This window comes from Mustela erminea, chromosome 2 (genome assembly GCF_009829155.1).
Source record: "Mustela erminea isolate mMusErm1 chromosome 2, mMusErm1.Pri, whole genome shotgun sequence".
In the NCBI taxonomy this organism is placed as follows: domain Eukaryota; kingdom Metazoa; phylum Chordata; class Mammalia; order Carnivora; family Mustelidae; genus Mustela; species Mustela erminea.
In genome coordinates, this window is record NC_045615.1 from 78,539,528 (window position 1) to 78,555,048 (window position 15,521).

Below are 15,521 nucleotides of genomic sequence, written 5' to 3' on the forward strand. Positions count from 1 at the left end.
AATCATAAGGAAGAGAAAATACATTTCCAGTGCTGTACTGTGAAAACTCTGTGTGTAAGAGGAACCACACGGTTCAAACCTGTGCTGTTCAGGGGTCAGCTGTATCCTCTTTTATTCCATGTGCCCAGATAGGACTGAGCTCATAGTTGACAGTAAGCTGTAGAACGAAAATACCCATGTACTGTGGAGGCCAGTTATTTTGTCTATGGACTGTACTACTCTGGGTTCTCAATTTCTTCCGTTTCTGTTTTACCATAGAAATTGAAGTTATAGTAAAAATAATGTCTGGAGGCTTCTATCTTCTTGATATTCTTTGACTTTTATTTTTCCCCTCAAATAATTCTATGTATTTTAAAATACCTGTATCGTATGTTAATTATTAAACTAGATGAGATATTTAATTAAGCTGACATTTTAAAATAAATTTTACTTATTTTGAGGTAATGATAGATTCACATTCAATCGTAAGGAGCAATACAGAGAGATTCTATGTACTCTTCGCTCAGTTTTCCCCAATTATAATGTCTTGTAGTACCGCAGTACGATACCACAACCAGGGTATTAACTTTGACACAGTCGATACAGAACATTTCCACCATTACAAGGATTTCTTGGGTTGCCCTTTTATAACCACATTCAGTGCCTCAACCCCACCTCTGGAAACTACCAGTCTGCCCTCCATTTCTACAATTTTGTGGCCAAATTATTTTTTTAGAAACATTTCTCTAACTGTTTGGCTCTAGAGAGAAAAGACCATTGAGAACTTACATAGGGTTGATGACTTCTATAGGTGGAAGCGTACATTTCTAGATGTGTACTGTCTTGGATGTTTTGTGTTGCTTTGCCAGGAGGCAGTGTGGGCTCCTGAAATCCAGATTACTGAGACCTCAGTACTGCAGCTATTCTTGCCAGAAAATGCCCCTGCCAATGGTTGACAGAATTTTCCTGCCTGATTATGCTACCTCCATAAAGCCAGCTAAGAATTGCCCTTGGTGCCTGAGCAGTTCAGCCCTCTTGATGCTGGGATAGTCAGATACTGTCTGGAGGTGCTGGCAGCTGTGGAAAGGGTATGGGAAGATGTTTTCTCCACCTATCAACCTGTTGTGACTATTTACTGAGGAACACTGAGACTGCGCACTCTTTCCTTTTCCCTTCATCTTTGAAGTTACCTGCAGCTCTGCTTTGACCTTGTATTACGCTTGGAACTTCTGGAATGCCTCAGGATGCCAAGTAGTCTTTTCTTTCTTGCTGTCAGTCTGACTCAATTATCTGGTGCCACTATAGAAGTAAAACCAGTTGCTGTTCTTAAACTAGCAGCTGTGTTATTAGAAGAGCCAGTAATCATCTGACGTCCCCCACCTTTTGGGCCTGGTGTTACACTTGCTCTTACGTGTAGCTCAGCTAGCCTGACTGCTTCCATTTTAGGTCATGACATGAAGTATGACATCCAGTTGAGGAGATATTGGAAGAAATTGCTTTTTGTAGATTTTTATGGATTAGAATTGCTTATGATAACCCCCTCTTTGGCATAAATCAGCTGTACATTTTAAATTTTTTATAATTGTGGAAATTGAATAGTATAGTATAGACGCAAAATAATTATGGAAAGAAATTTGGTATTTTTGACATAATATATTTCACTTTTATTTAAATGATTTTGAATGTTTTATCATTATTGAACATAATAAAAACAATTTTTACTTTATGGATATAAGAGTTGATGTTATTGAGCTCATAAAGCCATGTCCTGACTGAGTAGTAATGAAGGAACTCAGATTTCTGAGGTTCTTCCTGCCCTTCTTTTCTTCCTGTTTTTCTTTCTCTCATATTATATTCCATTTAATCTTCTTTGCAAACTGAAGAGTTGCTGAGAATTTTAGTGAACCCTCTGTGTGCCATATGTTCTTATCTATAACTTTTATTTTTATTTTTTTAAAAGGTTTTATTTATTTGTCAGCAGAAGCATGGAGATCTGCAGAAGACCAGGCGGAACAGGCAGAGCAGGCAGAGGGAAAAGCAGGCTCCCTCCTGAGCAAGGAGCTAGATGTGGGACTCAATCTGAGGACCTTGGGATCATGATGGGAGCCAAAAGAAGAGGCTTCACCAACTGAGCCACCCAGGCATCCCATTATCTATTAATTTTAACATTCAGTTGAGTTGTGAAGAAAATGGAGTATGGGTTTTGGGTTCTGGGATGAAAGACAAAAGGAAATAATAGAAAATGAAAGTTTAATGAGAGTGGCTGTGTGGAATTTGTTAGTCGTTCGTGTTCACATCAAAAGGAAGAAATAAAATATAGGTTGCTGATCTTTGTTGACTGTTACCTCAAGTACTCCACATATATATGGAGATTTTACATTTTTCATTTTCATCAAATGAGTTTCTTGTGTTACCTAGGCTCCTTTGTCAGTAATCTACATTAAAAAGTTCTTAGTGCCTGGTCTTCAGCATTAAATTGGGTGATTCCAATGTATTTTTAAAAATATTTTTAAAATTTATTTGACAGAACACAAGTAGGCAGAGTGACAGGCAGAGGGAGAGGGAGAAGCAGGCTCCCTGCTGAGCAGAAAGCCAGATGCAGGACTCCATCCCAGGACGTGAGTCAAAGGCAGACACTTAACGAACTGAGCCTCCCAGGCTCCCCAAACAACATAATTTTTTGACTCAAAAATATATTTCTAGTGGAAAGCTAAAACATTCTATCACTCAGTTTTAAGTGTTAAAGTTGGTTTTGAATGAATAAGAAATTAAAATATGTTCAGTGTTCTGCGATGAGGATGCTGGGAAATGGCAGTACCTGTCATCTGCAGACAAGTAATACAGCATAAGAGAATCTGAAGCAGGCTTCATGCCCAGCACAGAGCCCAATGCGGGGCTCAATCTGATGACCCTGAGATTATGATCTGAGCCGAAACCAAGAGTCAGCACTTAATGACTGAGTCACGCAGGTGTCCTTAGACGCCTGCTTTTTGATTACCTTCATGTATTGAGAGTTTCTGTTTGCTTTCATTTCAAATTATTTAAATGAAAAATCACATTAATGCTAGCCCATCTAAGAAACACTGTGCAGTTGCCAATAGAAAACTTCTTCAAGAAGTTGTTTGCATTCACTGTTCCCAAATTCTTACTGTGGTTAAATCCAGTGAATTCTTTTCAGTCATGTTAGCCATCTCCTTTTGTACCATTTGACCTTATTTGAAGGTCCCACTTGAATTGTGTCTTCAGTTGGTTTTTTTTTTTTTTTGAAGATTTTAAAAAAAATTTATTTATTTATTTGACAGACAGAGATCACAAGTAGGCAGAGAGGCAGGCAGAGAGAGGAAGAAACAGGCCCCCTGCTGAGCAGAGAGCCCGATTCTCCGGGCTTGATCCCAGGACCCTGAGCCAAAGGCAGAGGCTTTAACCCACTGAGCCACCCAGGTGTCCCCTTTCAATTGGTTTTTACTCTTCCTGGTTTTCTACCACTGACTACTCCCTTGGGGTTTCATTAAATTTATGGACCATTTGAAGGGAGAAGTGACATCTTCATTATAGTGAATCTTCCCATTATTTATAAGCATTCATACCTCCCTTTTTAAGTCTTTTGAAAATGACTTTTGATAAAGTTTTATAATTTTCTCCATAAAAGTGTCCTAGGAACCTTTAGTTATTATCACAAATGATATCTTTTAAAGAAATAATTACATGTTGTGAGTTACAAAAACTCAATTGATTTTTATATATTTTCTATCAAGCTGTCTTGCTGAACTATTTCCAATGGTTTACTTGTATTTTATTTTGACATTTAGAACACATTATTTAGAACTAATCTTAGATTTATGGAAGAGTTGCAAATATTTTTAGAGTTCTCCTATACTCTTCCCTTCATCCAGCTTTCCCTAAGGTTAACTTCTTACATAACTGCGGCACTTTTGTCAAAAAAAAAAAAAAAAATCATATGAAACATTACTGTTAACTAAACTACAAACTTTATTTGGATTCTACCATTTTTTCCACTAGTGTCCTTTTTCTATTCCAGGATCCAGTCTAGAATATCACATTGCATTTAGTCTTTGATTTTTAATGTAGAAAATTTTATCACCTTCAAAGAATAAAAGTTTTGTCCCTTAGTTTCCATGTGCGTGTGCGCATGCATACATGCGTGGTATCAGGTATACCTTCCTGTACGCTTGGGCTGACCACTGTTACCCAGGCTGTACTTACTCTACACACTCTACTCCCCCTAGAAATGTTGATGCTTCCCAAGACTGTATCCTTTGTCCTTAATCCACACCTAATATACATGGTTCTGGAGGCTCTCATCCATTTTATATCTCCCTGTGTGGATTGGGTGTAGCCTCTGTGCCCCGCAGTCACTTGCTTGCTACAATTACCAAATCTTGATTTCTAGTATAGATTTCTTTTTTGACCTCTAGGTTCATATGACTGTCTTCGGAATATCTCTATCTGGATTTTCCACAGACTTCCAATATGTCTTAAGGGAGCCCATCTCATTGTCTTCTCTTGTCCCTCCTCTTGCGTTTCCCATCTACATAATCTCCCAGTTATCCAAGACAGAGAAACCTGGGACTCATTCTGAACTCTTCCCTCCCTTTCTTCCTTTCCTTCCTTCTCTGCCTTCTCTCACCTCCATTCCTTTCCCTCCCTTTATGTCTGCTCCTATTAATTCTATTTCCTTCATTTCTCACATATTTATCAGCTTCTCTCCATTCTATTTCATTAAAAGCTCTCATCATGTCACACTATCAAACTCCTTAACATATTATCCAGAGATTCTGGCCTATCCATCCCGTCTTGTCCCATGATGCCCTTTTCCACAGCACATACAACACCTCACTCTCTGTGCCAGTTCTACCTAATCACCTGACATCCCTTGGATATGCCGTGTTCTTCTCTTACTTCTTTGGAAGTTGTATATGGACTTTTTCTTTTTTTTTTTTGGTTCCTGCTCTCTTTTCCTGACTAACTCCTGCTAATTTCCTTGGTCTCCAGTCAGTTGTCACTGTTTCCAGGAAACCTTTAACTTCCTAGCCTGGGTTATAGCTACTTCTGAGAACTCTAAAGGTAGTTTGTCTGCATTTCTCTCCTGGCACTTAAAGTATGGAGCTTGTTTGGTTATGTCTGTATACCATTGCTCTACTCTTTGACAATACTGTATGTTCGACAAGGTCAAAGAACAATGTATTTTGCTTTGTACTTCCTATTGCTTAGCACAGTACCTGGCACATAGCTGTTACTAATAAATGTTTATTGAATGAATAAACAAACATATTCACCATTCTTGGAAACACAGACTTGACTGTTTCCAAGAATGATGTCTTTCAACAGAGAAAGAACTCTCTAAATGTCAGCTTCCTTATTTATAAATGAGAAGGGTACACTAGAAGATCTCTGAAGTCCTTTACAGCTCTAACAAATTGGTATTTATGATTTTAAGATTTATCATCCTTGAGGATATTCAAAAGAAAACAGTACAAATTCTGGGGGAAATTCCAAGGGAGTTCCAAAATATTTTGCCAGTGACAATAACCCTGGAATAATAATTTGGTTTTTTGGTTATATTGCGTAGATAAATTGTCAAGTGCTAATAATCCGAGCACGTGGACATTTGAGTGGTTTATTTAGGATAATCAGAGTTTCTTTTCCTTTGCTAACATAGCCAAATCATTTTAGGAAGACTATAAATTTTCCTTGGCTGAAGATTTTCAAGTGAAAGCAAGATGGCTATTTCTCTTGGATATTGTAGATGAGATTTAAAATGTAGCTGTATAATGATGGGACTAATTGACCACTAAGGTCTCACCTGGTGATAAGATCCTTTAATGTTGTGGTTTACAGCTTTTGGTTTTTTTGTATTATTTTGTTTTTTGGTATAACAGGAAAAATAAAAAAGAGTTGGATAGCACACTGTTTTTCCAAGTTCATCTTACTGGATTAATATCAACATTAGAAAGCCACCAAAAGTTTATGTTTATCAAAATTGTTGACTTATGTGTATCCAAAAACTTAATATTGTGAGTGGTCTCCAGCTTGCTGAAATGACCTGGGTTAAATCAGCGTCCAAGGCCCAGTTTAAAAAGGTCTCTTAATGTAGTGGATTTTTAAAAATAGCATATATTTATCATTGATATAGAAAACCACATAAAACAGGACCTTGGGATCATGCCCTGAGCTGAACGCAGACACTTAATGACTGAGCCACCCAGGTGCTCCCCTTATATATCTTTTAATTGAGAAATGTCCTCTCCCTCTTGGAACTCATGAACTCATGAATGTGATTATTTCCATAGTCGTGTTTACTATGGTACACACTTATATTTTATTCTAGATTATTTTAAAATGCTGACAATGCTAACATTGTTATGTTCCTATAAAAGGAATGAAGAAAAATTCTCCAATGAAGAAAAATTTCAAAATATCAAAAGTTATATGAAAATAAAATATTTTTGTTTCATTATTCCATAACTGTTAACTCTTTGGGATAGTTCTCTACTAAACTGTATATAGTCAAGTGTATAATTTTTACATAGTAAGTATTCCCTCTGCTGTTACTTTGGGCTTTTAAAAATTTCTAATTGAAATTAGAGATCTTAATTAGAAATCTTCTCATAGGGATGCCTGCGTGGCTCAGTTTGTTAAGCTGCTGCCTTCTGCTCAGGTCATGATCCCAGGGTCCTGGGACTGAGTTCTGCATTGGGCTCCCTGCTCAGCAGGGAGATTGTTTCTCCCTCTGCCTGCCTCTTTTCCTGCTTGTGCTCTCTCTGTCTCTCTGTGTCTCTGACAAATAAATAAAATCTTTAAAAAAAATCTTTTTGTAGTTGTTTCTCTTAATAATAGGGAACAATTTGGCTACCAGAGGGGAGGTGAGTGGGGGGATGGGTGAAGTAGGTGATGGGGATTAAGGAGCACACTTGTGATGAGCACAGGGTGATGTATGGAAATGCTGAATTATTATACCGTACACCTGAAGCTAATATAACACTATCTTAACTGGAATTAAATATATAATATAAAGTAGTAATATGGCAAAAAAAAGAGAGGTATTTTTCTAGTTCTCATCATAGAGGCTTTGATTCTCACATTCTTTGCTTTTTTAATATAAATACATAAAACTGTAGATTTCCCTTTAAGCATGTTGAGGTTATATTATCAGGCAATTGGGAAATGTTTTCTAATTTCCTTTGTATTTATCTGTGGTTATGTTTTCTTTTCTTTTCTTCTTCTTCTTTTTTTAATGTATTGCTTAATCTCTAACTATTAGGCGGATTTTCCAGATAACTTACTGTTACTTATTTCTAATATACTACTTTGTTTGATTTTTAATCCTTTTAAATGTATTGAGACTTGTTTTATGGTCAGTATATAATTTATTCTTGGGAGTATTCCTTAAAAAGAATGCATATTTTGTTTGGGTGTAGTGATCTTTAAGTGTCAGTTTGGTGGGCATATTCACATGTAAAAGAGTGAAGTTGGATTTTCATCCCTCATACAAAAGTTAACTCAAAATGAATCAAAATCTGGATAAGGTAAAACTAAACCTCTAGTGGAAAAGCTTAGTTGTAAATCTTCATTCATGACCTTGGATTATGCAGTGGTTTCTTAGGTTAGGACAATAAAAGCACAAATAATAACAAAATTGATAAATTGAATTTCATGAAAATTGAAAGTGTTTCTACTTCAAAGGACAACATCAAGAGAGTGGAAATTCAACCCAGAGGATGGGAGAAGATATTTGCAAATTAGATATCTGATTAAAGATTTGCGTCTAGAGTAATTGTGTCTTAACAACTCAATGATAAAAAGACAACCTAATTTAAAAATAAGCCAAGGATCTGAATAGCTATTTCTCTGAAGAAGATATACAAACAACCAAAGAGTACATGAAAAGATGCCTATTATCATTACCCATCAGAAAAATGCATTTCAAAACTATGAGGTATCACTTCACACCCAAGTAGGTTGGCTATAATAAAAACAGAAACAGAGACAGAAAAACAGGGAAAAAAAACCCTACCAAGAACAAAAACCCAAAACACAAACTATAACAAATGTGGTCTGGATGTGAAGAAACTGGAACCCTCAATTTCTAGTGGGAATGTAAAATGGTTGCTTTGAAAAGTCCAACAATTCCTAAATGATTCACCATAGTCACCATATGACTTAGTAATTTGAATTTTCAATGTATATCCAGAAGAAATGTAAATATGTCTACCCAAAATCTTGCTTCTGTAGCATGTTCACAGCAGTCTAATTCATAGTAGCCCCAAACTGAAGACAAAACAAATGTTCATCAACCAACGGAGGTAAATCACATGTGGTTCATCTATTCAATGGAATGTTATTTGGCAGAAAAAAGGAAGTAATGGCTACCACATGGATGAACCTTGAAAACCTTATGCTAAGTGAAAGAAGTCAGTCATAAAAGACCATATATTGCATGACTCCATTTATATGAAATATCCAGAATAGGAAAATCTATAGAAACAGGAAGTAGATTAGTGGTAGCCTAGGCCTGGGGATGGTGGTATCTGGGAACATGGGAGGTGAGTACTAAAGGGCATGGGTATGGGATGATGAAAATATTCTAAAATTGATTGTAGTAATGGTTGCACAACTCTGACTATACTAAAACCATTGAATTGTATGTACATTTTAAATGAATTATATATGCGTTATTATAGACTGTTAAAAATAAAGGAACCAGGAGCACCAATAGTTCAGGGTAAGAGCCTTTGATATTACTTAGTGTTATAGTGACTTTAGAAAAAAAACTTGTCAGCTGGAGTTAACTGATTTGAACAATTCAACTTCACTAGGCAATAAATAAGCCTAGAAGAGCTTACAATGCTGGCAGTTAAATATTTTTTGCACAATTTTCAAATGACTGTGATGTTAAGAGAATAAAGTCTCAGGTGAATGAAAGCTACATGATGTAAAAAGAAAAAGGTCAAGTTGGTAGATAACTTTTTTAAAGATTTTATTTATTTGACAGAGAGAGATCAAATGTAGGCAGAGAGGCAGACAGAGAGAGAGGGGGAAGCAGGCTCCCCGCTGAGCAGAGAGTCCGATGCAGGGCTCAATCCCAGTACCCTGAGACCATGACCCGAGCCGAAGGCAGAGACTTAACCCACTGAGCCACCCACGTGCCCTAGTTGGTAAATAATGTTATTCATACATTCCATATTCTTATTGATTTAGTCAATTTTTGCTTAAGATATTTTAGGCTTCTATTATTAGGTGCTACATATCTAAGATTATTATGTCTTCTTGGTGTATCTGACCTCTTATCATCTGCAATCACTTCTTCATTTCCATATTACTTGCCTTGAAGTCCACATTATCAGATATTAATATAGACATAACAGTATTCTTATACTTAGGGTGTGCATTCCCCCCCCCCACATTTTTACTTTCACCCTGCCTTTGTCTTTGTATTTAAAGTGCTTTTCTTATAAACAACACAGTTGACGGTTTTTTCCCTTAAATGTAAAGGTTTGTTTACATTTAGTGTAATTATTGATAATGTTGGGTTTAATCCGCCATCCTGGAATTTGTTTTCTAATTTCCCCATCTATTCTTTGTCCAGTATTTCTTTTCCTTCCTTCTTATGGGTTAATTGAATAGTTTTTGTTTTGTTTTGTTTTTTAATATTCTATTTTGCCTTATAGCCCAGCTGCCAACTGTTTGGGTAGGTCAGGAGTTAGTCTTGCTCTTGAACTGAACCCCTGCCTTGTCTTGGAAGATCTCTCTCTCTCTTTTTTTTTAAGATTTTATTTATTTGACAGACAGATCACAAGTAGGCTGAGAGAGAGAGAGAGAGGAGGAAGCAGGCTCCCTGCTGAGCAGAGAGCCCGATTTGGGGCTCCATCCTAGGACCCTGAGATCATGACCTGAGCTGACGGCAGAGGCTTTAACTCACTGAGCCACTCAGGCGCCCAGAAGATCTCTCTTGATCCTGCTTTGCATTTGGTGAAGGCTCAGTGCTTGTCAGAGGGATCTTATTCAGAGATTGTCCTGTTCCAAGCCTTCAAGGAACTGCTGCTTTGCACTCAGCAAAGGCCTGGGGGTACTTCAGGAATATTTCCCAGCCCTTCTGTTTTGTCCCAGCCTTTGATGTGTGGTGATTGTGTACTAGGTGCAAACTCTGTGCAGGGAACTCACAGGTGGGTATGGAGTTGTTCTTTGGTTAGAGCTCCTCAGAATTCTAATTCCTCACATCAACAGCTGTTAAAAGTTAATAAAGTTTTAGCTGGTTTCTCCATACTTCCCTTTTGGCAGGTTTATTCTTTCTCCTGTCAGAGATAAAAGCAGTTAGGCATCTCTTTTTTGGGAAGAGATCATTTGTATGTGAAAAATAGTTCATTTAGGTTACTTTGCATCTCAGCTTTAATGGGTTTTTAAAGACAATTTATGAAGCTTGTTTTAGGCTGTGGTTATTTTTAAAGTGTATTTTTTTTCATAATTATATGGCAATGCAAACATTTTTTTGAGCATCTACAGCTAATGTTTACTTTTTAGTGGCTTATTGAGTGATAATCACCTAGTGTGGAATACCCAAGGAATCTGTGAAAGGTCAATGAGTAAATGAATGATGGTATTTGCTTTAGGTATTAAGTCGCTGGTATTGGCCCCACATTAATATACATAATCTTTCTTATGGCCAGTAATACATACTTAATGATGGTGACCTACAGATAGGCTAGACTTTACTGATAAAGCATCAAAAGAAAGTATAGTGATTATGCAATCTTGCCTCATGAGCATTTATGTAGCCTTCTGAGTTAAAAAGAGATACAAATACATTCATAATTAATATGGCTTATCTGGATCACTTTAGAGCTGTATACAAGGTTTGGTCATACTCATTAAGATAATTTTGGTTTTATTTGTTACAAATAAAGCTTATTTTTTACACTCTGAGATGTTAAGAAAAAGACTTTATGCTCTCCTTGGTTTAGTTTTCATGTTTTGATTGTATTTCTTTTACCTTATATTATCTTTTAAGATTCTGTAGAAGAATTTTGTCTGGTAAGTGCAGGTTTACTTAATCCTATACTCTCTGAAATCTAGGAGTGACTGGTACACAGAGGAGAGTCAGGCATTGAATGTTCGATAGATTTTTTTCTTTATGTAAATTCTCAAACATTCATAAAGTAAGTAGTGCAAGTAGAAAAATAAACTCCCATGCTTCTAATAACTGTTGACATAGGTTAATCAAGATCTTTTTTATCCTGACCACTTTATAAAAACAGTTGAGCGTCTGCTAGAGTATTTATTTATTTTTGATTGCTAAAATATTTTATTTTATTTTACTTTATTTTATTTTTTTTTTTAAAGATTTTATTTATTTATTTGTCAGAGAGAGAGCGAGCGAGAGCGAGCACAGGCAGACAGAGTGGCAGGCAGAGTCAGAGGGAGAAGCAGGCTCCCTGCGGAGCAAGGAGCCCGATGTGGGACTCGATCCCAGGACGCTGGGATCATGACCTTTGTATGTGAGCCGAAGGCAGCTGCTTAACCAACTGAGCCACCCAGGCGTCCCGCTAAAATATTTTAAAGTTAATCCCAGATGTTATGTCTTGTTTTACCCGTAGATTGCTTTGCCGGATACAGAAAATTTTAAAACGTAATTACAGTGACATAATAGTATCTAACAAAGCTAATAATTTCAGAATTTTTCAAACCTCGCTTTTTCATGTCCTGTTTGAGTCCATTCCACTCATACCTGAAAATACCTGGGAAAATTAACTTACTTTGTTTCTAATCTTATTTGATTAATATTATAATTTCTAAACATTTGAATATTGACTGCTTCTTTTCTATTGCTTTCAAGAATCTCCTAGCTAGATATGTTCATAGGCCATATAATGGCCTATGAAAAAATTCATTCTGAGACCAGGTAAATTTTATAAACAATGTATACTTGACCCCTTTATGGTGATTTATAAGGTATATAATGCAGGTTATAAGTAGCAAAGGTCTGAGTTTGGCAATAAAGAGTTAACTTGGCTTAACCAAGAATTTCCTAAATTTATTTAGCCCCAGAACCCCTTTTTTAATGTAACCTCTATTAACTAAAATACATTTTGGAGAATATTATTTAGGCAGGGCATTGCTACCTCTGAATAGCAAAAACAGAAGCTGTTAAATTCATTTTTATTTGAATTAGATAATTATCCTCATGGAATAATCAGAATCATGTAATATCTGTTTTTTCCCCTATAATATGCTTAATATTGATAACACAGTATAATAGGTTATCCTCTTCAGGATCTTACATTCTGAAAATCTTTAAAAATACTGTAAAAGCAAATCAAGTATGAGCATTTTGTTTTTTCATGGGATAGATATTTGCAAAAAAATATAGGTATACCTCACAACCCATCTGTAAAGAAAGATAAATGCATTGGTATTGTATTAAAGGGGAAGGTAGAAACAATATGTGTAGAAACGCAAGGAAATAGAAACCAAAAGATAATCGTGATCAATTAGATTATATTTTATTTGTGAAAAATTAGTTAAAAATATCTTAAAAGGGGCACTGGGGTGACTTAGTTGCTCAAGTGTGGGGTCTTGACTTCAGCTCAGGTCATGAGCTCAGGGTCTTGAGATTGAGTCTGGGTCAGGCTCTGCACTCAGTGTGGAGTCTGCTTAAGATTCTCTTCCTCTTCCTCTGCCCCTCCCCCTACCCCACTATCCTGCAAGGATGTGCACTCGCTCTCTCTCTCAAAAAAAAACAAAAAAAAAACAAAAAAAAAACAACTCTTAAAAAAAGTTTAAACTCAGGCAGTAATGTGGAAGTTCTCACAAGTGGTTTACATTTTCATGTACTTTTATTTTTTAAAAAGATTTATTTATTAGAAGGAGAGAAAGCATGAGCAGGGGGTCAGGCAGAGTGAGGGAGAAAATCCACAAGTAGACTCCCCGCTGAGTGCAGAGCCTGAAGCCAGGCTCAATCTAGGACCCTGACAGTTTGACCTGAAGTGAAAGCAAGGGTCGGTGGTTTAACTGACTGAGCCACCCAGGTGCCCCTACATTTTTATGTACTTTAAAATATGTTCACTTTTTTAAAACATGTAAGCAGTTAACAGGGCCAAGTGGAAGCTAACTGCACAAGGGAAAACATTCTCCATTCTGCTGCTCTTCTCACTGATACTATTATACATATTATACAGTGAGAAGAGATTCTACAGGTACTCATGTTCTAAAGGTTCTGCATCTCATCCCGATATGATCTAATTGACACCCATCCCCGGCCCCCCACCTTGCCAACCCTCCCGAGTGGATTAGCTGGCTGCCCCTGTCTTCATATCATGTAAATGTGCAGACAGGTGTTTTTTCTGTGATGCCACAAAGGTGATTTTTTTCCATTACAGTCAAACTGCAACTTCAAGCAGAAGAGAGAGGGGTTGTGTCCATCAAGGGAGTATGTGCAAATCGCTATCTTGCCATGAAGGAAGATGGAAGATTACTGGCTTCTGTAAGTAATACTCTTTTTGTAAGTTTTTTTTTTCTTTGTGAGTTTTGTTGCTGTTAATTTGCTAGTATTGGTATTTATTAAGGATTTTGTAAGTATTATCTAATTTAATCTTCATATTCACCTTATAAAATAGTACCACTCTCTTTATTTCATGGATACAAAAACTGAAGTTCTGAGGGAGTAAGTAACCAGGGAAACACAGCTCACATGTGGTAGAACCTGGATGGCACTTGAGGCAGTCTTGACTCTAGAGCCTGAGCTCCAAGTCACTGCATTTCACTGACTTATATGCAAAGCTATTGAACTAGAGTTGTAAAAAAGAATTTTTATATTGTGCAGTTCTTTGAAGATCAGTGGGATGGATCTATATATACAATTTTGAGTATCAGTTTTTAAGTTTCTTCTTTCAGATTTCACGTTCAAAATGTTTGCAGTATAGAATAAAGCTGAGGAAGTGGATTCTTAACCTAGATACTGATAGTGGCACTGCCACATATTAGCTGTGTGTTCTTGAGCAAATTATTCTGAGGTAGTTCCCTTACCTATAAAACAGAGATAATAATGATCCTATCAGCATAACAAAAAGCATGGAGGACATGGGGAGTTAGAGAGGAGAAGGGAGTTGGGGTAAATTGGAAGGGGAGGTGAATCAAGAGAGACTATGGACTCTGAAAAACAATCTGAGGGGTCTGAAGTTGCGGGGGGGATGTGGGAGATTGGGGGAACCAGGTGGTGGCTATTATAGAGGGCACGGATTGCATGGAGCACTGGGTGTGGTGAAAAAATAATGAATACTGTTGTGCTGAAAATAAATTAAAAAAATAATGATTTTATCAATATGAGTTTTTGTGAGGACTAAATTAGATAATTTATATCAAATGCCAAAATCCAGGTCATGCATAATAAGTCCTCAAAAGTTTTACTTCCTCTTCCTTTTCTCCTTTATATATAAGCTCATTCAGGACAAAGACTGCACTTTTTTACTTTTTATCACAGCCAGTTAGGAGTATTAGCTCCTGGCTAGTATTCTTTTCACTATGGCATCCTCCCTGTCAACCCCACCATTGTCATTAGAAAAGGATTACATGCCTGTTGGGCAGACACAATACATGGGAAATACTGCAGAGAAATAAACCAGTCTCTGATGGAGTAGATGGGACACTTATGTAAAAATGTGCGCGCGTGTGTGTGTGTTTGTGTGTGTATACACAAACCACAGCCATGATACCAATACCAGTGGCCAGTTACCATTGGCTATAACTTTCTCCCATTAGAGATCCAATATTAGAGCAGTTGTGGTATTTTAAGCTATACAGAGTTTTTTTTTTTTTTTAAAGATTTTATTTATTTATTTGACACAGAGAGAGAAATCACAAGTAGGTAGAGAGGCAGGCAGGGGTGGGGGAGCAGGCTCCCTGCTGAGCAGAGAGGCCCATGTGGGCCTTGATCCCAGGACCCTGAGACCATGACCTGAGCTGAAGGCAGAGGCTTAACCCTCTGAGCCACCCAGGTGCACCTACAGATAGTTTTGGAAATATTTTCCGAGTGACAGCCTTTGGATTTCTGAAGGTACCAAAACAGACTTACAGAGAAAAAGAATATTTCAATCATCTGATTGATCGTTTGACAAGGATATATTTCTGTTGATATATCATCAATTTGTGTGACTTTTACAGGATAAATAACTCTGGGTATAATGGTGTGCACTCCCGCTTTGGTAGTAGAATAAACTTTAGAATCCTCTTCACGAATAGCCAATACTTACTGAGCATACAATGTGCCAAATGCTGTGCTATAGGCATCTGGGTTATAAAGTTGAATACAAAATTGTCTGTGCCCTTAAGGAATCACAGTCCTGGGGAGGCAGAAGTGTAAGTATTTGTAATAATTGTAAGGGTTTTGATGTGGTCCTTCTATACCTTGGTTAAATGCACAGTAATATTGGATAGGAGGTTAGAAGTATTATGACATAGGAAGTAATACAGGAAAGGAAATGATTAAACTTGTCTTAGAAGGGACCCATCAATAGGATTTTAGGTAATGT

At 36.9% G+C, this 15,521-nt stretch overlaps 1 protein-coding gene across 1 annotated transcript in view; it reads left to right on the top strand.

Annotated features, from left to right (window-relative positions):
• Positions 1 to 15,521, top strand: part of FGF2 (fibroblast growth factor 2) — a 59,891-nt gene that overhangs the window by 37,299 nt on the left and 7,071 nt on the right. Inside the window, exon 2 of the mRNA XM_032333350.1 lies at positions 13,374 to 13,477. Within this exon, the coding sequence (XP_032189241.1) occupies positions 13,374 to 13,477 (104 nt within the window). The remainder of the gene's footprint in view (positions 1 to 13,373; positions 13,478 to 15,521) is intronic.